Genomic DNA, 24,104 nt, shown 5'->3' with positions numbered 1-24,104 from the left:
GAACGGTGAAGTTCAAAGGAAAACCTGAAAGTGCGTCTCCCCGCCTTGCGGATGCTGAGTCGGGTTCTCTGGCAGACAATGGACCGTGTTACTAGAAGATCATATTACATGCTAAGAGCTGTGAGTCAGTTGTGTGAGTGACTGTCAGCCACACTTATGAGTCCTCTAGAGAAAATGTGAAGATTGGATATAGATTTGTAGGAGGGCAGCTAAGAAGGCTTAAAGGGTATTTCACATGCTATTTATAGGATTATCTATTCTGGAAGACACTGACCTACATTTAACTTTATTTAAACTGTTAAGTTTCTAGTTTTTAAACATCTGCTGCTAGATGTTGTATCTCATACACAAACACCAGCGATGCCACTTGGAGACTCCCATAGCTCATCTCCCGTGGGCACCTTGTAAGCTGGAGAAATAGATAATGAATTCCACCTTTTGGCTCAAAAAGTTGGTTGGGCAGGTCTTTTACAACCACCCCTTTTCCCTCTAATATTTCTACTCTTAAATCAACAAGAATTAATTCTCATAAGTCCAACTATAAAGTTTGAGTTCACTACACCACATCTCCTCTACAAGCTATTGTGTAATACACTTACTCTCCATCTACCATTGGTCAACGTATAGATTCCTTAGGCCTCCACAACCATTAGTTTACTGGTGATAATTTAGCTATCTTATTCCCAGGTCACTCCTTCCATACTGTTGTATGTGAGTCCATCCGCTGTTTTGGCCTGGATGTCAAATCCCTACCTAAAATTGTAGTCAACCAAAAGCTACTGATAGGATTTCACTCATCTCAGCACTTAATGTTCTTGTGTCAAGAATGCCATTGTCACACTTACCTTTAGCATGCTTAATATTTCTTAATATCTGTAAAATATGCTCCTTATTTAGGCACAACTTATGTCACACTTAGCCTTTTGCAACTCCCTGCTAATTGGCCTTCCTCTCACAGACTGTATCCACTTCAGATTGAACGCTGCTGTACAGATGATGCCCCTTCCCTCTCTGCCTCTTCAGTCCTTGCACTGGCTGTCTTTGCCATGCTAAGTAGTATTCCAGATACTGTTATAAAGCTACAAAACTATCCTGAATTTTAAGTGCACAATCTATGTAACCTAATCTGTAACATATTCTCCCAGTCACACACTAAAGTCCTCTTTACCTGCTCTCGCTGCAAATTAGGACGTCGCCTTTTCTACGGAATTCATTGCACCAATCGGTCACATTTACATTCTGGTGTTCAACCATTATGCAGTCACTGACAACCTTACCATTTCCATTTTCACAGAAGCTTACTCTTATCCCTCTTCGCTTCTTAGTTGCTTAACATTTCCATTGCCAAATGGAAACCAAGGAAAGAAAATAAGGGGATAGGAGCAAGATAAGGTGGGGTAGGTGGTTGGAAAGTTTAGATGTTGGGGACACATAGGACACAGGGAAGTGTTACGGTCTAGATGCTTATGAAATACCAATTTTTGATATATCTGTTGCAGTACCATAGAAGGGTGCCAATTGTTGATCATTCTAAATATAGTACCAATTAACCAGCTAATACAAATTAACCATTTGTGAAGGTCTTGTTATAAGTGACTACATTAAACCAAGATGTATGAAACTCTTTCTGCAAACCTAATGAAAGTGATGGAAACCTGATTAAAGAATTATTTTTGTTTTGCAGAATTATTGACCCTTTACTCCAAGTTTTACTTGAAACCTAATAGTCCAATAAATCGTTTGCTGGTGGCTCGCATTATCCACACACTTACCAGGGGTTGTTGTCTCCAGACCGAGGGGATGCAATCCAAGTTCTTTACCTTCTTCTCCATGGTGATGCAGATGGTTAGGTAATTGTCTTATAACGCTGTATAAAGTGCAATCTAGGGGTTGGCGAATCGTGCTAAAAATACTCTTGTTGAATATAAGAAATGCATTTTCAGGAAAATGTCACAAGAAATTTGTGAACAGAGACGCGCTTAATATAATGAACTATTTAAAAATAAGCAATGAAAGTGTCATATCAAAATGACACATTTTAATTGGTGTTATTACTGAACAGTAGAATTGTTAAGGATATTTAGTAAATTTATGGAGCGGTTAAAACTGTTGTTACTGCTCGTAAAAGGAAAGATGCTCATGTTTGAATAAACTCGTACGTGCGTTAAAAACACATGTATAGGTCAGACCGAAAAACCACAGTCCTCTTTTCAAGAGGAAGTTATAACTACATTTTTCTATCATCCAATTGGGGGACACTGGAGACCGTGAGCTGTATAGACTCCGACATGGCAGCGACAGGGAACTTTAGTTATTTTTAGCCAAGCCCCACAGGCTATGCTCCACCTAATTATGCTACGGGTCACTATTATCTCTAATGTTAGGGCATTCCAGCAGAGATACCCCTTTACTCTTTATAGCAGGAGTTACTTTTTAATTAAGTATATTTCCCATGAATTCCGAACAGCAACATGTAATGACCTTTATAAATTGAGTGTGTAGCTTAGACATTTTGGGAGGTGGAGCAGACAGCATTTGTAAGTGAGTTCTCGTTTCTAATGGTTATTGTGTGTAAAATTGATGATTTATTTTTCTAACGGTAGAGAAGAGACCAGCTTGCCCGGCCTGGATCAGATCCTCTCCTCTCTAAACGTTTTCCTTTCGGCTTCTTCTGTGAATTGCCGCATGCGGGTATGTAAGTTAGGGGAAGATATCTTCCTGACAGTGCTGCGTGTATGGACGCGGCAGAGACCTAAAGACACCTTAAAAGAAGAGATTGTGGAGTTCTTCCGATTAATGCTGCATGTTCACCACCCGAAAGGAGCCAGAACTACAGACGAAGGTGCGTTTCATACCTCTGATATTCAGTTTATGCATTGCTAATTCCACATTAATAACATCCAGTAAATTCTTGTGTTTTATTTATGATCTTATGCAGTGGTTCCCAAACTTTCTCAGTTCGAGGCACCCTTAGGGTCACCATAATCTTTTGAAGGCACCCCTAAGCCAAAATAATTACCGGGTAGTTCCGTTTTTTAAGTAGTTGGGTCAAAATGACGTAAGATGTATTTAGGACCCTTCACCATCACATTGTGCCCCTTCATCATATCACTGTGCCCCTTCACCATATTACTCTGTCCCCCTCTTCGCCATCTCACACTCTGTGTCTCCTTCTTCGCCGTCTCTCTGTCCCCCTTCGGCGTGTCTCTCTCTGTCCCCCCCTTCGGCGTGTCTCTCTCTGTCCCCCCCTTCGGCGTGTCTCTCTCTGTCCCCCCCTTCGGCGTGTCTCTCTCTGTCCCCCCCTTCGGCGTGTCTCTCTCTGTCCCCCCCTTCGGCGTGTCTCTTTCTGTCCCCCCCTTCGGCGTGTCTCTCTCTGTCCCTCTTCACTCTCCTTTACTTACCTTCTTTCCTGACATCCTCTCTGCTGCTGCTCCTCACTGAGGCTGACAGACGTGATGACGTCACGCCCGGCAGTCAGTGAGGAGGAGGATCCGGCGCTGGATGATTGGTAAGTTCTTTTTTTTTTTTTCTCTTCTTTTTATTACTAGGGCTATCGCTAGTGACAGCGCAGCGGCACCCCAGGGAGCTGCGGCGCACACTTTGGGAACCGCTGATCTAATGTATTATATTTGGGGCGTGCGGACCACATGGGTTCTGTTCCATATTTAGGCCTTCATTTGTATGTATGTGTATATGCCTTTTATAGAAGTTATTACTTTGCAAATTAAAATTGCCTCTTTCATAGACATGCAATGTATATACAGCTTAAAGGAGAACTATTCTAGAGATACAATGTTTAAACATGTTTTATCTACATTGCTGTGCCTGAAATGTAGCAAGAGAGACACTTTTATGCAAATTAAAGGGAGCTAGAAACAAGCACTCTTTCTACAACCTGTCATATATTAAGCCATTTTCACCTTCAGCCAAGAAGGAAAACGGGCTAACACTGGCGATATTGGAACATCGCATCACCAAGCAAAATTTGGGTAGGGGCCTGGCAATGCCAGTTTAGCATTCTGGGCCCCCTGCTCTGCTCTTAACGTGCATACACCACTCAAAAGAGGCTGCTGCTTAGCTCTTTTGAGAACTGAGCAGGGGACACAGGGTGTGCGAGATGGCTCCCATGGAAGACGCACATCTGCTCACCCTGTTTTTCTGCAACTGAAGCAACAGTCCCTCCTACCCCTGCTTATTCCCCTCCTCCAGCATCCTCTCCTCATTCCCAATCTCATGTACACACCTAAAACAACCGTTGATCACCATACTTATGCCTCATGCATTGAACCAGTCATTAGTTTGTTTACATTTGGCATACTCTTCTTTATAAGTTTGATTATTTTTTTCTTTTTGATTAGATAGACTCATTCTTTTAGAGTGCAATGCATATAATAGATGTAAATATTAAAAATAACACCAAAAGCGCTGTTTTGTGGTTTAAACTGCACATCATTGACACATACTAGAAGAGAGATGATGGGTCCATTTCTTGCTTTCCAGGTGCTTATGCTTGTGACAGTGATAAGTGGCAGAGGAATTTGTACAGCCTGTACGATGTCATGGTGAGTGAGATCAGTCACATTGGTAGCAGAGGGAAGTACTCCTCAGGATCTCGACACGTCGCAGTCAAGGAGAACTTGGTGGAATTAATGGCAGACATTTGCCATCAGGTATTACATTAATATGTGTCCTAATATATTCTGCTTAGGTATAAAAAAAGCAAAAGTAACATCTCTAAAATCCGAAGAAAACACAACATAATTTAAAGTATTCATGTAAACAATAGTTAATTGCAGCAAAGAATTTACAGGTATTGCCTAGTTGGACCTCATCATGGAAAACCTAGATGGAACAAATCTAATACAACTGATCTGATGTCATTTAGTATAAAATATTGACATATATAACTTGATGACCTGTACTTGGAGTTTGAGTAAGAGGATTTTTTACGCACAGTAAAATCCATTTCTCCATAGGGGGGGGCACTGTGACAATAAGGGCACTTTAAATCTCAAACTGTTGAGTGGATATGCCCCTCTCATCTGGAGCCATTCGCACTTGTTATAACAAAGCCCAGAAGAGAAGGCCTAAGTAGGCATAACCAAATATCTAGAACATCCACAAACGACCAAACAGCCAGAGCAAAGGGAGGGAGCGCAGTGTCCCCCAGTGGACTCAATGGATGTTCCAGCAAACCATGGGGGTTGCGGAAATCGAAGTTACAGAGTCTTCTGGCTTCTCCTTTTTTAAATGGCAGAAGAAGCAGACTGCTTGTTTCCCTCCGTCCCCTCAACTGCGAGAGTTGGTTTCTGAGGCCTGGCAGAAGCCTGGCAGGAAGTATCAGATCCCGGGTAGTGTTAAATCACTTTACCCCTTGCCTTCGGAGGAGTCTGTTAAATTGGAGATGCCCGACTGCCAAAGTACTTTAACTGAAACGGAGGTTGGCTTCAGATGGGAGGGACGTAGCACAGGAGGAGCTATCCATTCAACAGTTCTCTTAAAGTGCTCTTGTTCCAGGTCCACTTACTATACCCCATGGTCGCAGTGTCCCCCAGTGGCAGGAAAGAGAAAAGTGGTTTGATTTGTACTTATTTGTGTTGTTCTAGCAGGTAATATCTTGAAATAAACATCTGACTGTCCACCTTTCTTTCGCTCAGCTGTTCACTGAAGACACCCGTATGTTGGAGATCACTCAGACTTCTTTTGCTGTGACCCAGAGAGAGCCTTCAGGAAGCGGAGCCCCAAACAAGCGGCGGAGGATAGAACTGGGTTGGGAAGTTGTCCGTGACAAACTTCAAAGGTCACACAATGATTTTGATGTAATCCCATGGTAAGTCTAAACGACAATCACTAAATGTTTTGTGAAGAACTAAGACCTCTGTTGTTAAATAATGAAGCTATGCGACGTTGTTGCACATTGAGCCAACATGCCAGGTTTGGTTGTTGTGATTTTCTATTGTTTTAGATTTCAAACATTAAGAAATATATTTAATGAAATATTGATCTAGTTTTAAATAAAATGATGACCTATTTTTACATCTCTGTGTAAATAATGGAACAAGACATGTATTCCCTTTCTACCAATTATCTTTTATTTTATTTATTTCATCATGGGACCTTTCTTCTTCACTGTTAATAAGAACAAAGAGTCCATGATTTAACAATAGGCATTTAAGAATACAAACTTGCAGCCTTTGCTGATTTGTATATCACGGAAAACAAATGTTCACTTTAAGTGGACCTTCTGCTATATAACAATCCATATGTCCAGGAATCTACTCCAGCCATTCAAAATAAATTACTTTCAACTTTCAAAATCAATCTATGATCACTGGGTATATTTACTAAACTATAGGTTTGAAAAAAAAATGGAGATGTTGCCTATAGCAACCAGTCAGATTCTAATTATCATTTATTTAGTACATTCTACAAAATAATAGCTAGAATCTGATTGGTTGCTATAGGCAACATTTCCACTTTTTCAAACCCACAGTTTAGTAAATATACCCCCAGATCTCTAAATGAAGAGAGAATATATAATTGGAAGACATAGATTAACTTTAGGAGAAGAAATGAACTCTTCCACACCATCACAAACAGACAGACAATACGGAGTTTATTGTTTAGTATTATTAACTCGGTATTATTGTTAATATTTATTTATATAGCGCCAGCATGCTCAGCAGCGCTTTACAATTGAGGACAATCACAGCTGTTGTGTACTACTCAGACAAATCTCCCTACCCCCTTCCCCATTTCTTTCACTTCCCTCTTGCATTTTATTCTTTTTATCTGTCATTTTCTTTTGGTTAATAACTTTAGTTTATACCATTTTGTTTTTTTCAAGATGAATATACACAAGATGTTGCTTGTCTTTTGCTGGGAAAAGCTAAATAAAAAATAAACTAAAAACATGACACAATCTATTTTCAGTCTAAATGGTACAGAACAATTAGTGCTTTCTTTTTATAGTCTTATACCTTATAAACGTCTTGGGCATTCACTTTACTATAACACAACTAACAACTTCTTTTTAAATTCTCTTTAGTTCTTATGAATGCTAAATCCTACTCATATTATATCCTTATTTAGTTTTGAGCTTTTTCATTGTGTTATTATTTCCTAATGCTCTTGCCGGTGTTTACTTCAAGGTTACAAATTGCAGCTTGTCTGATAGCACGGCACCCAACCAGCCTGCCAAGCAGGGAACTGACGCCATTACTGACCGTTCTCCACCAGCTGCTGGCCCAGCAGAGACGAGGGGAGAGGGCAACCTTTGTGCTCCGATGTTTGAAAGAGGTTGCGGTTTGCCAGAGGCAAAAAACAGATGTGACTATTACCCCAAAATCGGATCTACAAAAGCTGTGGACAAAAATCTGGGCTGTTGCTCTACGCAGCATTAGCTCTCCACAAACGGAGGCTGAGAGCTTTGCCTTGTTAGGTGTTGTCTTACAAGGGGGTCTAGTAGTGGCAGACAGAGATTTCTGGAAGGTCTTCTCGGGGTCTGCTGGCAAACCATCCAGGTAGGTTGCATAATGCCTGGCCCATTTCACATTCTGACACCATACCACTGACACAGGCGGCACAAGTTTTAAATAAATACCTGCTCACCTTGCCAGCTTCTGTAATATATTCCTCTGCCACTCAGCCAGTCCTCTGATGCTAAGAAGAGGGTGGCGATTAGTGTGTTGAGTGTACTGTCAGCATTGACTTATAGCTGTCAGTATATCGGAAGCACTACACTGACAGCTGGAAGTGCAGACTTGGTTTTATGTATTTTAAGATATCATCGTCATCACAATTTATTTATATAGCGCCACTAATTCTGCAGCGCCGTACAGAGAACTCATTCACACTCACAGACAAACAAACTAGGGTCAATTTGTTAGCAGCCAATTAACCTACCAGTATGTGTTTGGAGTGTGGGAGGAAACCGGAGAACATACAAACTCCTCACAAATAAGGCCATGCTCGGGAATTGAACTCATGACCCCAGTGCTGTAAGGCAGAAGTGCTAACCACTACGCCACCGTGCTGCCAAATATAGTGTAATGTTTGGAAAGTGAAGAAATAGACCTACGCCTAAAAACCCTAATCACTTTCAGTAAAAGAAAGTAAAAAGTGCACCACGTTTGTTTTTTTACATAAACAGTTTGTTCCATCAGGAACAGTAAAATTAAATGTAAGCTTGAGGAAAATCAAGTTACCTGTTGCTTCTAAGGGGAATTCGAGCAATACAATTGTAAATGCTCACATGGGTTGCACATGTGAAGAATAAGGCTCATCCTAGACTAAAGATCATGCAAAAGACTCTTTTTCACTGCTGTGAAAAGTTCCTAAAAAGTCAGCGTATCCTTATCTGAGCAAATTGGTCCGGACAAATTTTGTAAATTATGGCTGCATTTGTGGAACACAGAATTGTGAAGTCTGTGGAGCTGCTGAATAGGGACCATGATATTGAAAAGGAAATTTACTCTGTAGACAGAGTTGTAGAAGAGATGTTTTTATTACAGTAGTCCCTTTAAAGCATTGTACCATTTCCCATGAGATGTTTACCAATTAGCACATATTTTCCAATTTTAATCTTTCCGTCTCCTTGTTTTAGACTGTATAAGGTGACATGTGTCCACACAGTTATAGGGTAAGATCTGAGCATATGACATCGCTGTTCCTTGTTTACTTGTATTTATTGCTTACAGCTCCACAGTGCACTGCTTATGTCTGGCTCTCACCTCCTGCACTGTCCCAGATCATCTCACTTCAGGGCTGGAGCAACTTGTACATGACAGCAATGAGGCTAAACGATGGCTGAAAGAAGAGATAATTAAGTGGTTACTCTTTGGTCATCAGGACGAGGAAATGGAAGACAATAATGAACATGCTCCACTCATAAACAAGTGAGCACATATCCAGCATATGTTCATCATAGGATGCACGTTAAAGTGCAAGCGTTTGGACACAATCCAATCATGAGTTAAGATCTTATGTTTATATTTATGTAATGTGTTTCAAGTAGTGTTATAATGGGTTCACCTTTTGTGTAGTTTATTTAGGAGGGGAGGGGGGGGGGCTGGAGGTGGTGTGCTAAATATGCACATTAGACCTAAAGGGCATAACTACAATGCTAATTTTATGTAATTTGTTATTAGTATTAGACACACACGTAGATTGTTACGCTACATAACTTTATTAAGGAAAAGATAACTAGGACATTGAACACGTAAAATGAATTCGCAATAAAAGCAACAAAGGGACAGAGAAAGGAGACAAAATAAATGAACAGTATGAGACATAAAGGCACAATTGTATGTTGAGGGAGAGGAGAATGGTGGAGAGCGAGGTAGGGTACAGTTGAGGGACAATGATATCACTAGTCAGTAACAGTCACTATCAATGTATCAATCAACTTTGTGAAGTATCTTCATCTTCAGTGGGCTAGGTCTGAAGCAGTGCAAAATGCTATTCATGTTAGTCAGTTTCAACCCAATTACTTGATGAAGGGGATCAGGCAAAGAACTGCATACGGTATGGGGCGGTTGAGTCTGTTCAGGGAACAGTGGATGGCGTCCTCCCAAAATCTTTGGATTTGCGGGATCATGTAGAGAGGGTACATGATAGACCTGTCGGGTCCAGCCCCTCGTCGCTTCTTTGCAACATCTTTGCCCCACGATCCAGGAAGGAGACAGGCGATGCGGCTCTGTGATGCTTCTCTTCTTTCTGCAGCAGTCATTTGCATGGTAGCGGACAACCAGAAAAGACAAGGGTTCTATTTAAACCTATTTTTGGTTCCGAAGCCAGATGAATCTTTCTGACCCATTATAAATTCAAAAATGTTAAATCTACACCTACGGATGGACAGATGGGGCGAATTTTTAGCGTCACTTTGATTGACTGTTTTTTTCAAATAGCTATCTAATTATCGGTGGTAAAAAATAAATTGATTAAAATGAGTTAGAATTAAAGATCCACATGTTTGGAAAAGTAGAATTGCAGAACCAGCTCACTAAATGTTTTTGTTCACAGGTATTTTTCCCACCACGGCTTCCACAAAGCTATTGTGAGCCTCACAATGAAGGACTCCAGTGCAGCAATGACTTATTTTGGAAGTTGCTTAGAGTGGTGAGTAAAAGTGGTGAATTTAATAGTATTTATTATATAATTAGTAGATTGTGTGCTGCTGCATATTTTGTTTCTGGACTTTTATGATGTGAATTCCACTGAAAATTGAGTTTCTCCCTTATCAAGCCTCCTGCCTGGCTAGAAGTCTTTTGGGGGTCCCTGCACACGATCATGGTACAGTTTAGGGGTGAGATCCCCACTAGATCTACCTAGGGTCTTGTGAGTGGACTGTTTAGAGGATAGCCTTCAGTGACTAGTTGTTTTTTAGGAACTCACTTTCTTGAACTAAATCTGTGTCTCTCTAACTCTTAGGGAAGCTTGGACTTGTGGGAGACCATCCATCCACTTCCTAGAGAGACTCATAGTGGTCAGATCAGGGGTTTTACTTGCCTCTTTCTTGACTCCCATTTTTGATATCCAAGTCCTCAACAAGCCCTCAAAAGTGGAGTCACTACAGTTAGTGATTCAATTAAAGGGGTCGGCAGATATCTTTTATCAGAGATGCAAAGCTCTATTTTTAAGGACTAACAGGCATTGAGCCATCTTTGAAAATTTGATGTTGGAGTTGACACACACAAAGCCCATGCCTCACAAATTCTTTTTTTTTTTTTACTTTTTATTCATAATCACTGTATTTTTCATTTATCCTATTTGGGATACACTGCTTCACCATTGGCTATAGAGGGTGCTGTGCTGGGAGTAATGCACTAATAACAACCTAAAAAGGTGATAATGGGGGGATGGAAACCTAATAGTCTGGCAGATGTAATTAATTAACAACTCCTCGCAAAGGTAGTTCTGGTTTAACCTAAAAAATGTAATTCTTATTTTACCCTTAATCCAGAGGACCACTATTTGTACAGTCGACGTATGCTTATATTTTCAGGAAAAAATGCACACGAGATGTAGCTGCATTTGAAATGTTTTGTGTTCTTAATTAACATGCTAATTGTAACTCCTATATATTATAAAACAGTAAACAGAATATATACAAACTCAACAGGTTTTGTTTACTCTATTAGCATAGGTGTTATAGTATAGATGTTCATGCAATACATTACATTCATTGCCTTTTTTATAAACATATACGTTATCGTGTGTGTGTCAACTATTGTAGTAAAGATATGTGAATAAGCTTGTATTGTGTGGAGAGATGATGTAGTAATGATCAGTGCCTAGTGTGAAGGGTTTGTGATGTGTTCTTGTACTGTTTGTGTGTGGGGGAGTTCGGGAGATACCCTGAGGCCGTATTACAGTTTAAGCATTTAACAAAACATAAATTCCAATCCTCCAAGCCCTTCACAGAAAAGGATCTTCCTAGTAAAGTTATCTTGCAGGTGGTTGTCGGTTACACCAGAGGAAGAAGGTTCTGGGAAAGATGGTGTCCACTTTTGAAGTGGTGCATTTAGCACAGTTTTATTCATTAGTGTTCCAGCTTGAGTTAATATTGGTACGCAGAAACTCCCACCAGCTTTTGTCCAAACATACATTCTCTCTGTCACCAGAGGCGAGTGCTTCGCTTCACTGGTGGTTGATAATAGGCATTCTCAACAGAGGTTGCACGTTTGCTATCTGGGACTGGATATTGGTGGCAATGATTCCAGTCTCCGGGCTTTGGTTCACAAGCACTGGTTTCATGGGGTTTTGGACTTGGGAGGTGACCAAACTTCCTGTAAATATGTTGGAGCTCAGAGCTGGTTCTCTACACTCTGTACGCAGGTCAGCGGTTTCTGCAAAGAAGGCCCATAAAGGTACAATCCGACATCTGGCGTATCTAGTCAGGGCTCTTTCTTCACCAGAGTTTACATCTGCTGGCTTTAACGGCATGGCTGTTGAAGCCATGATCCTTAAAGCCAAGGGGTTTTCAAATAGGGTGATTCAGACCATGATCAAATCTCAAAAGGCTATGTTTTCTCAGGATTACCACAGAGTCTAGAATATTTACATCTCTCGCTGTGAATTATGGGGATTTCAAACCTCTTCTTTCAGGCTGGGCTGCTTGTATCTGAGTTTGGTACAGAATCCTTCCTTTGAGCCAGTTGGATCGGTGGACATAAAATTCCTAACTTGGAAGACAGTCTTCCTGTTGGCCATCTCTTCTGCCAAGAGGATTTCAGAACTGGGGGCTTAGTCAAGTAGATCTACATTTTTCATGCGGACCGGGAAGTGCTTAAGACCAAACTTAAGTGGATAGGAGCAAGGACTTGCACAGGACGGATGACCTGTTAGTCCTTTATAATATTCATAATAGAGGCTGGTCAGCCTCTATACAGACTATTGCCAGATGGATTACCATGATAATTTGCTATGCTTACATTGGAGCGTACAGCCTGTTCCTCAAAATGTGAGGACACGTTCCCCCAGGTTGGTGGGTGCCTTTTGGACAGTGCCTCACGGAGCCTCTGCTGAGGAGTTGTGCCACCTGGCCTTCAGTGCACACCTTAACTAGGTTGTACAGGCTAATACTTTTGCAGCCAAAGATGCCAGTTTTGGACAAATGGTTCTACACACAGTGACTTTGGAGCATTCCCTCCCTTAGGGTCAACTTTGGGATGTCCCAGCAGTCTCCATTGAGCCTCATGGATAGAGAAAATGGGATTTTTATACTTGTGTTAAATCCTTTTCTCACAGTCCAATAGGGTCGCTGGACGAACCTCCCCCACCCTTTATGTGTTTTTTGTGTTCCGCTTTGGTTCTTGTTCTTTCACTATTATCCTTGTTAGCATTTTGTGTTTTTATGGGGAGTATGTTGTTTCCTCTTCTTCTGTACCCTGTTTTCTGTACTTTGGTGCTGAAGTTATTATGTAGCCAATGGGGTATGGAAGGTGAGGAGCCTACATTTCAGCGCTAAATTTGAAAGTGCCATGGTTCCAGCAACCATTCTCTATGTTCCACAGTCTCCAGTATCCCCCATTGGATTCAGAGAAAAGGATTTAATGTAAATACAAAAATCTCATTATGGCAGGTGAAGCTGTATTAGCACCGTTTTCCAGAGAGAGATTTTATTAATATAATAAATAAGATCTATGAAGAATCTTTAATTTTGATATTTTTTTCCATAGTATGATTGTCTCTTTGTCTGTTTGCAGCTCACACCATAAAAAAGGGAACGATGATAGCAGTTTCTCAGATACGGAAGAGCTCTACCTTCTCTCCTCATTCAATGAGATTACTGCGCTTTCCAGTGTGGCTGCTTCAGGGACTTGCATAGAGGCCAGCTCTCCATGTCTGACTGTGCATCAGTGTATCAGAGAGAAGCTGGAGTCTGACCTAATCACTATTTTTGAGCATCTACATAACAACTATTCTTCTGAGGTATTGGAGACTAACCCCCTTGGTGGTAGTCATTTTAACATGTGATATTTTTATGCAGCACCGGTACTGGCCAGTATGTTACCATGAGTAATTGCTTTGTCCCACACAATGAACAGCCAAACTTGCACAAAATCAATTTTGTTTTTCATTTAATGAGGGAGAGGGGACAGGTCAGCAGCTGTAGTAAAATGGAATATTGACATATACCCAACTTAACCACCTGTGTGACAGGAATTTGGACTACTGACTTAAAGACAACTAAATTACCTGTGTTACAGGTAACTATACTCATCCTGCATGATAGATAACTGCATCCAGCTGAAGCACCTTTATGGTAGAACCCCATACACAACTCAAGCACATGCGATAGGGAATGGACTATTGACATACACCTAATTAAAGCTTCTATATGATAGAAATCTCACCTAGTAATGAATCCTGACTGTACTTATAATTATTATATTGCAATTATTAGTCTCTGTGATGATTTAAACTTGAGCTTGTCTAAATTTAATTAGGGGTGGTTTAACAATTACATATTTATATTTTTATGCAAATAGAGCATAAAGTTTAAATTAAAATTGTTCTTATTTGAAGGGAATGAAAATTTTGTTTAATGTCTGATTGATATTTAATTTTGTTTTGTTCCTTTACGAAGACTACACCTGCTGACAGCCTTGTTCGGTGTGCAAGTCTAATGACTGGAGTATTGGCCTGTTACTGCCATGCTGAAGTCATCAGTGAAGAAGATGCCTGCAAAACTGCTTTATTCCAAAAGGCAAAGGTAAGTGCTGCGTCACTTAACTAAACCAAAGTTCCACTGCTCCCCTTCAGCTATGTGTGTGGCAGCTTTTCTATAGGCCTGAGGTTATTCTATGTAGTCCTCCAAATTCCATGTTCTGATAATTGTAGTTTTAATTATTGTAATGTTTGAGCACATTGATAAGGAATACAGCACACAACCATTTTGACAGCTAGTATTTATGAAGTTAGATATACTTAGTATATTGCTCATGTCACAAGTAGATCCCATTTAATTTTAGTTACAATGGCCAAATGTCAATCACACGAGTGATCCTAGCTATGTAATATGTAATATCACACACAAGAAATACTTTTGTTTTTCAATAGACAAATAAAATTGCAGCTTAGCAAGGAACATTGCCTTAGACCTATCTCACGTGGCTGCTTTTTTGACAAAAAAGAAAAATAGTTATCTTGTCTTTCCTCCACTCTGAAAGACACTGCTACCTTGGGATATCGAGGGCTCGTGGTGGAGTAGGCATTTAGTTTGAATCCTTAACAACGATTTGAATCTGATGCTCCTTCCCTTCTATACCCCTCTACCAATGGTTACTCCGTTTTAACTTAAGTACCCATGGAGTAGGATGCTTTCTAATGTGCTGCTTATGGCAGCAAGAAAAAGTTATAATTTAATAGTGAAGAACACTGCCAAACACTGGTGTGAGTCAGAGACTTCACTCCCGGGGTTAAATGGCTTCACAGTTTCGCCTTGAAAGCTATTGCCGTTTTTATTTGCCATGCAAAGTCGCCGAATATCGTCGACTTACAAAAACCGCTGGTTGACACATTCCCCCCCCCCCTTTCCCTGAGGAGACATCGCCTTGTCACTTGCGGAAATCAGTGACCAGGGACTTGGTGGGAGCTGTGTGTCATGAGACCAGGAAGCAGGAGCTGCGGCAGTGGTAAGAACAGCCCTCAGTCTCCACCAGTGTCTATGTGAGATGGGGCTTGCAGCAATCAGCATCAAAATATTTATGTGATGCCATCCTTAATGCTGGTCTTATTGGTCTTAGTTGGTGGTACCCAGGTGCACACTCTGACCAAGATCCTGGGAAGCAGATGTGGCATCCAAGAGGACTCTTGAATCTTTGCCCTTTGAAGGGAGTGTCCTTTTTGGTTTTTGGTTTGGAATTGGACAGAATTATCTCTCAGGGGGTTAGAACTCTTGCTTCCCAGTGAATGCTCCCAGACCTAAGGGCCAGAGATTTTGGTACTTTCGTATCTCAGGGAAAAAGTTAGGATCTTCCTCAAGGGGCCATTCCTTTGTCCGGCAGGATGGTCAGAAAAGGGGCATGCAGGCTTAGTCAAGAAAATGTCCAACCCCCCGAGACTGCTGAGAAGCAAACTGCTTGATGGGTTTCTTCCCCATCCAGCAAGGTCTGTGGTGGGAGCCCGCATCTTGTTCTTTCAGACCAGTGAATCAGATCCTCATTGTACATATGTGGGTCAGAGGCATCATAGAAAGATTCTATCTCTTGGGACCTCCATCTAGGCATTTTTTTCCCCACAGCCTGGAACCAGAGCATGGTTCTACAGAGGCCATCTATTCCCTAGTTTCTTTGAGACTGGTTGTCCCAGTGCAGAAGGAGCAAAAAGGTTTGGGTTTGTACTCAAACTTCTATCTTGTACAAAAATCGTTTTGGCATTTAATTTCATCTCATCATCCCTAAACGCTCATCTGTGGGTGGACTAGTTCAAGATGGATTCTTTAAGGTTTGTCATCAGTGACATGGAGTGAGATGAATTTCTTACCTCCATGTACATAAAAGATGCACATATGCACATCCCAATCTAGGAGGGACATCAAAACCTCCTCAGGTTTATGACCGCAGAACTCCCCTTTCAATTCAGAGCACCAGAGACCTTCAGTCTGGCCACAGCACCCAAGGGTATTCCTCACAATTATGGTGGTCATTGCAGTTCTCTTAAGATCATGAGGTGTATCTGTTATACCCTCCTCGGACCACCTTCTGTTAAAGACAGGATCTGCTTCTTTTCTTCTAACCCATTGAAAAACTATCAGAAGTCCAACCTAGTTTCAGCCCAGCACATGTTTTTTCTGGGTCTCCTCTACGACATCAGAGGGTAAATGTATTAAAGATCGATTTTTGCAAATCAGAGATATTCTGTGGCTTTGCCTTTAAACACATTGTCGTTATAAATTTGTCTGTCAAGATCTTTGAATATTAGTGATTTGCAATAATTTACTACATTTACCCCAAGGAATGAAAGATTATTTTTTACCAGAAAAGATCCTCACCAATCAAAAGCAAGTGAAATTTCTTTTTGCACATAAATGGTTATCAGTTCCCTTTTGCATGAAACTTATGGGGAAAATGATATCTTCTTTCGAAGGGGTGCAGTTCATACACTTTTAGTCAAGGACTGTCAGGATTCCCAATATGAAGACCACTGAGAGAGCGTAAGTAAAACAAAGTGGATTATTAATAACACCGGTACACAGGTTTAGGATGAAATAAAAGGTAAGGCAACAAGTGCAGCAGGCCGTTATAGCATTGATAACTCTGGAAGCCACAGATGCAGAGAATAGTGAATAATAATATAGTTCAAAGAGTCAGTGCTGAGAAGCCGGATGACAAGGTCTGGTTCGGAGGCTGGAGAAGCAGGATAGACTACAGTTGTCAGGATGCCTAGATAACTCAAGAGGCACAAAGCACCGGATGAACCATGGATAACAGGATTCCAGGTTATTCAGGAGACCCGAGGCACCGGATGAGTAATGGGTGTCAGGACTCAGGTTACTCAGGAGGAACAAGGCACCGGATGATCAGCAGGCAGAGAAAGCGTAGTGTTCTGCAGGGCAGAGTACTCGGAGGTCTAGGTAGGCAGACAGCAGGAGACTGGATCAGACACGGAGTTGTAACAACTGCAGAGACAGGAGCTAGATAGCTGGATAGCTGCTACAGACTGTAGATGCTGAATTACTAGGGGAGCAATACACTGCAGACACAGTAACACAGGAGAGCCAGGGATCAAAGCCAGACGGTTCACCACGATACCAGGGAGAAAGCAGGTGCAAAGTCACAGCAATGCTAGGTCAGGGGTTCACAGGAAGAGATGTCAAAATGAAGTGACAAGCAGAGTTCAATACCAGGAAATCAATCAGGGATAGCACACATAAGAACCAGCAGAGGTTATGACAACAGATGAACTGGCAAAGACTGCTGGGAGAGACAGTCTTTTAAAGGCTAGAGACAGGTGCTAAGCATTCCAAAGTAATGAGCTTAGCTTTAGCAGGTAGGAGAACAATCCAAGTACCACAGTGACCCTTTTGGTGGAACAGCTGTACTGCAGGCTGGATACATATAATGGCAAAGTCCAACATAGTATTTGGCAGGCAAGACTGCAGGAGGTAAGCAGCATTCTGATGAAAGATGCTGCAAAGGCAAGGACCTTCCAAGCCAAAATGCTAACCAGGCAGTAAAGATTAAACTCTCATTAGACGAGACAGTTCTTCAGTCTCCACAGACCTGTCGGTCACATTTTTGGTGGCTGAAAAAGAAAATCTCAGCAAGGGTCACCGTGTCTTCATCTGGGACTGGGCCATAATGACCACCAATACCAGCCTACTGGAGTGGGGAGAGGCAACTCTAAATCTGTGGCTTCAGGGACCTTTGTCCCAGGAGGATAAAAAGCTACCCATAAACGTACTCAAACTCAGAGCGGTGTTAAACGCTCTGTTTTGAGCTCAGTCTCACCTATTCACATCCAGTTGGACAACACCATGGTCCCATTGAACTGTTGGCTTTTTTTATCCCTCTTCCCAATAGTTATTCTACCTCGGTTTCTAAAGAAGGCCAAGAGAGAGACTGTTCCAATAATTCTAGCAGCACCAGATTGGCTGAGAAGATCATGGTATGCTGACATTTTCAGCATAGCTGCAGACTTATTGTGGAGACTTCCTCTAAGAAAACATCTTCTAACTCAGGGCTACTTTTACCACCAACACTTAGCTCACTGGCTTTGATGGTTTGGATGTTAAAGCCATGATCTATATGGCAAATGTTCTTTAGGAGGAGGTAATTTCTTAGTGTGAAGGTAAAGATGTACACACTTCTTCCTTTAACTTGGACTGCCTCTTGTCCTTGCAGAAAGGTCTGGACAGAATAGCTTTCCTTATGGCCCTATCTGTTTAATTTCAAATGAAACTGGCTATTATTTTGGAAATTCAGATGTTCTTGCAGGGTGATCTACAAATCCACCTGCCTTTTATTATAGTTACTTGGGACCTAAATTTGATCCTCTCTGTATTGCAGCAATCACAATTTGATTTCAAACTCCTTATTTGAAAAGTCACATGCTTATTGGCCATTTCCTCAGCAAGAATAGTATCGGAATTGTCCGCCCTATATGGCAGGTCACCATTCCTTATTTTCCATAATGATTGGGTTGTCCTGAGTAACAAACCTTCCTTCCAGAACTTTCTCATTGCGTTAGACCGATAGCTTCTGGTTCTTTGTAACGCGCAGAAGAGAGTCTGGTCAGCGACAAAAGTGTTGTCAGATCTATAAAGGCTACAATTCCGCAGTCATATATTTCTGCAGGGAAGCCAGTCGCCAAGGACATCACAGACCGGTGAACGCTTCCTGGCCAGTGTGGCATCGGGCCTCAGCCGAGCTGATAAATCGGGCAGCAATCGTCCATCCACACGTAACAAGATTCTACCAGTTCAATGTATTTGAATCCAAAGAAACTAGCTTTGGATGAAAAGTTTTGAACACAGATGTGTCTGAGCATACCCTCTCCTAGGGGCAGTTTTGGAATGTCCCCAAGGTAGCAGTGTCCCCCAAAGTGAAAGAAAAGTATTTTTATATTTATGTTGAATCCCTTTCTCTGATTACATTTGGTGGATGCTGCCTCCCCCCACCCCTTACTTTACTCTCTATATTAAAGTTGAGTGTGATTTCCGTTAGAGAATGGTTGTTTTTGTTTGTTTTGTTCTTTCGGTTTTATTAAATGGGTCTTTGTTAGTGAAAAAAAACAACTTAGAAGCCATTGGTAGAGGGATATAGAACGGGAGGAGCTTCAGTTTCAAATAATTTCCAAGGAATGAAACTAAGCTCCTTTCTCCAGCAAGAGCTCATGTAGGTAGCAGTGTCCCCCAAATGGAATCAGAAAAAATGGATTTAATGTAAATCTAATCGTCCTCTTGTTTAGAATTGTTTATATCCCATGTCACAATGTTCTTTGTGCTTTTGCATAGAAAACAGTTTGCCATATAATCATTTTTTTATTTTATTTTTTACAGATGTTGATGCAATGTACTGGTGAAAGCACCTTATTATTAAAGGGAAAACTGAATGAGGAGGCCAAAATTGTCTCACTGGGAACATTAATATCCCAGTGTCTGAGCTGTGTTTGTAACTGTACAAAGGTAATTTGTCACATTTTAAATTTCTAGTGTATCATGATTATGGGTCTTATATGATAGTCACTTCTAACTCTGCTCTCCAGCTACTTAGCCCTCCTCCTCGAGGGTCCTCCACCCCACGTCCACTCTCGCTCCCTCCTCCCCCCTGGGGGTCTCCCTGTCTTCCGCGCCCTCCTTCTTGGGCCCCGTCGTTTGCGGATCCTCCCTCCCCCTTCCCCGCCCTCTCTAGCTGTGCATTGAGCGTACTGAGTTGCTGTGTTTACTGTACTGTGCTGTCTCCCATTGTATTGTGATTTTGTTTGTCTCTGTACGGCGCTGCGGATGCCTTGTGGCGCCTTATAAATAAATATTAATAATAATAATAGTCCTGTCTGCCACGGTCCGAGGACACTGCCCACCCTTCTGCCGAGGCAGCCCTTTTATCATACTGGCAATGTGTTGTCCATCAACATCACACTGCGACAGTAGCGAGGACAGTGTCCCCTGACCACTGGGAACATCAGCACACATGCCGTATTGTGTGCACCACCACAGTGCAGTTAATAACATTAGCATTTATTCAGTTCAGCTTTGTGTTGAATTAAAATTTTATTGGACCCTTCATTTCTTTGCCTGTGTTTACAGTTTTGACTTTCAGAGCACCATTCGCCAGGGGCCTAATTCATTAAGGATCTTAACTTGAGAAACTTCTTCAGTCTCCTGGACACAACCATATTACAATGCAAGGGGTGCAAACTAGTTTTCTGTTTTGCACATAAGTTAAATACTGACTGTTTTTTCATGTAACACACAAATATCAACTTTAAATTTCAGTGTACAAATAAGCTATCAAGTATTTGTGTGCTACATGAAAAAACAGTCAGTATTTAACTTATGTGCAAAACAGAATACTAATTTGCACCCCTTGTATTGTAACATGGTTTTGTCCAGGAGACTGAAATAAGAAGTTTCTCAAGTTAAGATCCTTAATGAATCAGGCCCCAGATTGGTATATGTGTTTTTTTTCTTTGTTTTTTTTTTTTTTTATATCGCTTTGTTCTAGCAAGTTCATGTATGTTTTAGGTGCAAAGCATTGCAAGTAGTTTTTTATACAAAGCAATTTACTTTTAGTGCTACTTTTTAAATTTGTGAAATAAAATGGCCCTTCTGCTAAAAAAGACTGATGTAAGTTGTGTCACAAGTCACAGGCACACTGCACCCAAAGATTCCAAATTTTCAGAACCGAGTTTTCTAAACGGTTGTCTGCTCTGTTTACTTCTCTCCTTCTAGACTGGCGCAGCTCGATTTTTTACAAATTTGTTCCTGCGTCTTATAACACAGAGGATGTTAACTGATTTGTATGACATTTGTAGAAGCTTGGTAAGTTAATGTTAAAAAGTGTTACCAATAGTTTATTTTTATTTTGATTGTTTAAATGATCCATAGAGAAGTACTCAGGTGTGGAACTTGGCCTCACAAACCCCATAGCAAAATTTGGGGGAGGACCCAGGCATGAATGGGAGATGCACAGCTCTGGTAATTGTTTATTTCCAAATTAATTGATAATCAGTGATCAAATCTTTAATTAAACTGCAGTGACATTTGATCATATAAATTACACTTGCAGTCGCAAATAAAAAAATCCCTTTACCGGTAATTTATGTCCAAGATGGGGATCATCATCATCATCATTTATTTATATAGCGCCACTAATTCCGCAGCGCTGTACAGAGAACTCACTCACATCAGTACCTGCCTCTTTGGGGCTTATAGTCTAAATACCCTAACACACACACACACACAGAGACACAGACTAGGGTCAATTTGTTAGCAGCCAATTAACCTACCAGTATGTTTTTGGGGTGTGGGAGGAAACGGAGCACCCGCACAGTAGAGTCAACCTTAAGTAAGGATAGCCAAAAAATATGTTTAAGAGGTGTCCTAGAAACAGCTGCAGACCTTATCAGTACATCATCAATGTTCCTGGCACGCTTAAAAGCACACCTAGAGGAATCTCTGAATAGCTCACCAAAGATTTACTTTATTTATTGTTATTATCTCCCAGACTGCCCAGGAGACTACCACATTTTGGGCAGTCCGGCTGACTCCCAGGAGAGTAGACCACCTTCCTGGATCCCGCTTCATTCTTTAGTGAAGTGGGTGCTTGAGGACACAATTTGTGGCATTGTGCAAAGATGGGTGGCGCCTGATGATGAAATCAGGTTATCAAGGCCCCAACGTGCGATGCCATGGACTGCATTGAGGGCAGGGCATGGTGGCGCAAATCGCTTCACCATGATCCCGAAATTGTGGGAGGTCCAGTTTTGTGCAGCATGTAGAAACATTTTGATTCCCAAAGGGGAATCAAATTGGGTATTATGTCACCACACTTCTGATGCCTTTTTACATAGATCTCTTTTGTGAAAACCTCTCCGACCAAATTTTTTAATTAAAAGTTCACACTTTAAATCAAGTGATGTAAGATGTTATTCTGGGGAGTTGCATGCTTATGTGTTCACAAAGACCTTGTTTTATATAAAAACTGATGAAGAGACCTCCTAATAGGTGCAATGTTATGTGATACGGATTGTGTACTGTCTTTGGTTATCAAAACAAAGGATTCAACCACATTAATCTGCTGTGAACCTTCTTCTTCCTACCTTACTATAGTTTTAAATATTGATTCTGGCGCTCCAGTGTTTAATTCAGATTTTCATTTTCAGATAATTCCTTACATTAGTGCTATCTGTGCATTGCACTCTATGAAGAATGTTTCAGCGTCTCAATATTTTCGCAGATAACAAGCAGTGGGCACACAGTGGAGACTATAGAAGAAGATCTCATGGATACAGACCTAGAAACAAGAATGGACGTAGAAGACCAGCAGGTTGTGGACCTTTTTGATGACCACTCTTCTACTGAAGCTACAGAAAGCACAGACTATGGGGAGTTGCAGAATGTCACTGGTAGGTAAAATGCATGAGCTCTAAGACCAATGAGAAAAGGACTGATTTCATCATAATCATCACCATCACCATTTATTTATATAGCGCCACTGATTCCGCTGTACAGAGAACTCACTCACATCAGTCCCTGCCCCATTAGAGCTTACAGTCTAAATTCCCTAATATAGACACTCCGACAGACAGATAGAGACTAGGGTCAAGTTTGATAGCAGCCAATTAACCTACTAGTATGTTTTTGGAGTGTGGAAGGAAACCAGAGCACCGGGTGGAAACCCACGCAAACACAGGGAGAACATAAAAACTCCACACAGTGTCTTCTTATAAAAGACATCTCAGCTGTGTGTTAGCATTGTTCTCCTTACTAGTACATAAAATATGAACTAGTTAAAAATATTACTAAAATAGAATACCGTTCTATGAAATTCAAAAATAGAATACATTGTGGTTGCAGTGTAGACCATCATTTTGAGTAACCCAGAATATTCCCTTAGTCTTGTGACAAAGTATGACATTTTTAACGAACTCTGGACTATAATATATATACCAGTGGATTCCAAACTTTTTCAGTTCAAGGCACCCTTAGGGTCCCCAAAATTTTTTCAAGGCACCCCTAAGCCAAAATAATTACCAAGTAGTTCCCCTGCCTTGCTTACCACTGGCCCTGGCCGAGGCACCCCTGTGAGATCTCACAAGGCACCCCAGGGAGCCTAGGCACACAGTTTGGGAACCACTGATATATACCATATTTATATGAATCCTATATTGTCTAATGCATGCTGGGCAACTTTGGCAATTTCTTTTCTGGGAGGTCCGTGGGGCCGGTGGCCGTGTGGGGGCGGGACTCTGATAAATGTGTCATTGGCCCGTCCCCTAAACTATTATTGCCATTATGGCTGATGGCAGCAGGGGGTTGGGCGGGAGGTTGCCCTGCTCTCCCAGGAGTCCGGGAGGACTCCCAGGAATTCGGGAGTCCTCCGGACATTCCGCAAAGGTAGACAACTATGGTCTAATGTCACAGAGATGCTTAAAGCGTAAAATGCAATGAAGATACGAATGATAATCATGTTGATGGAACATTGTTTCATGTGTCTCTCTGTAGGTGCAGTGAGCCCCCTGTCAGAGGAACATCTAACCAAACCAGAGATTGTGCTGTTACAGACTCTGCAGTTCCTTTGTTTCTGTGCATCGGCTGATGTGAACCATACTGTGAATTTCAGACCTTCTGATATCAGGAGGAAACTCCTGAATCTCATTGACACCTCGCTGGACATGAACAAACCTCTGCATCTCCGTGTGGTGAGATAAGTACTGTGACTTGCTGCCCCACATACTAATATCAATGGTCACTAGTACTGATAGTGTGAAATGCAAATATAGGAGCGCACAAAGCTAGGCCTTAGGTGGCGCTATATAAATAGCTGAGGATGATCATTTTCACGTTCACAAAAGGACAACAGTACAGACAAAAGCACAGAATCTAATGTAAATTTGCACCTTTTACATTGCTTCTCCTATTCAGTGCTGGTTAT

General features: G+C 41.3%; 1 protein-coding gene across 1 annotated transcript in view; it reads left to right on the top strand.

Annotated features, from left to right (window-relative positions):
• The window catches only part of ATM (ATM serine/threonine kinase), a 127,507-nt gene that overhangs the window by 14,839 nt on the left and 88,564 nt on the right, over nucleotides 1-24,104 (top strand). The window contains exons 6-18 of the mRNA XM_075198904.1: nucleotides 1,685-1,850; nucleotides 2,604-2,842; nucleotides 4,501-4,670; nucleotides 5,658-5,830; nucleotides 7,152-7,523; nucleotides 8,700-8,897; nucleotides 10,024-10,119; nucleotides 13,209-13,434; nucleotides 14,093-14,218; nucleotides 19,508-19,633; nucleotides 20,900-20,989; nucleotides 22,407-22,575; nucleotides 23,675-23,871. Coding sequence (XP_075055005.1) covers nucleotides 1,685-1,850; nucleotides 2,604-2,842; nucleotides 4,501-4,670; nucleotides 5,658-5,830; nucleotides 7,152-7,523; nucleotides 8,700-8,897; nucleotides 10,024-10,119; nucleotides 13,209-13,434; nucleotides 14,093-14,218; nucleotides 19,508-19,633; nucleotides 20,900-20,989; nucleotides 22,407-22,575; nucleotides 23,675-23,871 — 2,348 coding nt within the window. The remainder of the gene's footprint in view (nucleotides 1-1,684; nucleotides 1,851-2,603; nucleotides 2,843-4,500; nucleotides 4,671-5,657; nucleotides 5,831-7,151; nucleotides 7,524-8,699; nucleotides 8,898-10,023; nucleotides 10,120-13,208; nucleotides 13,435-14,092; nucleotides 14,219-19,507; nucleotides 19,634-20,899; nucleotides 20,990-22,406; nucleotides 22,576-23,674; nucleotides 23,872-24,104) is intronic.

This window comes from Mixophyes fleayi, chromosome 2 (assembly GCF_038048845.1).
Source record: "Mixophyes fleayi isolate aMixFle1 chromosome 2, aMixFle1.hap1, whole genome shotgun sequence".
NCBI lineage: Eukaryota > Metazoa > Chordata > Amphibia > Anura > Limnodynastidae > Mixophyes > Mixophyes fleayi.
This window is presented reverse-complemented; position numbering and strand designations above follow the sequence as displayed.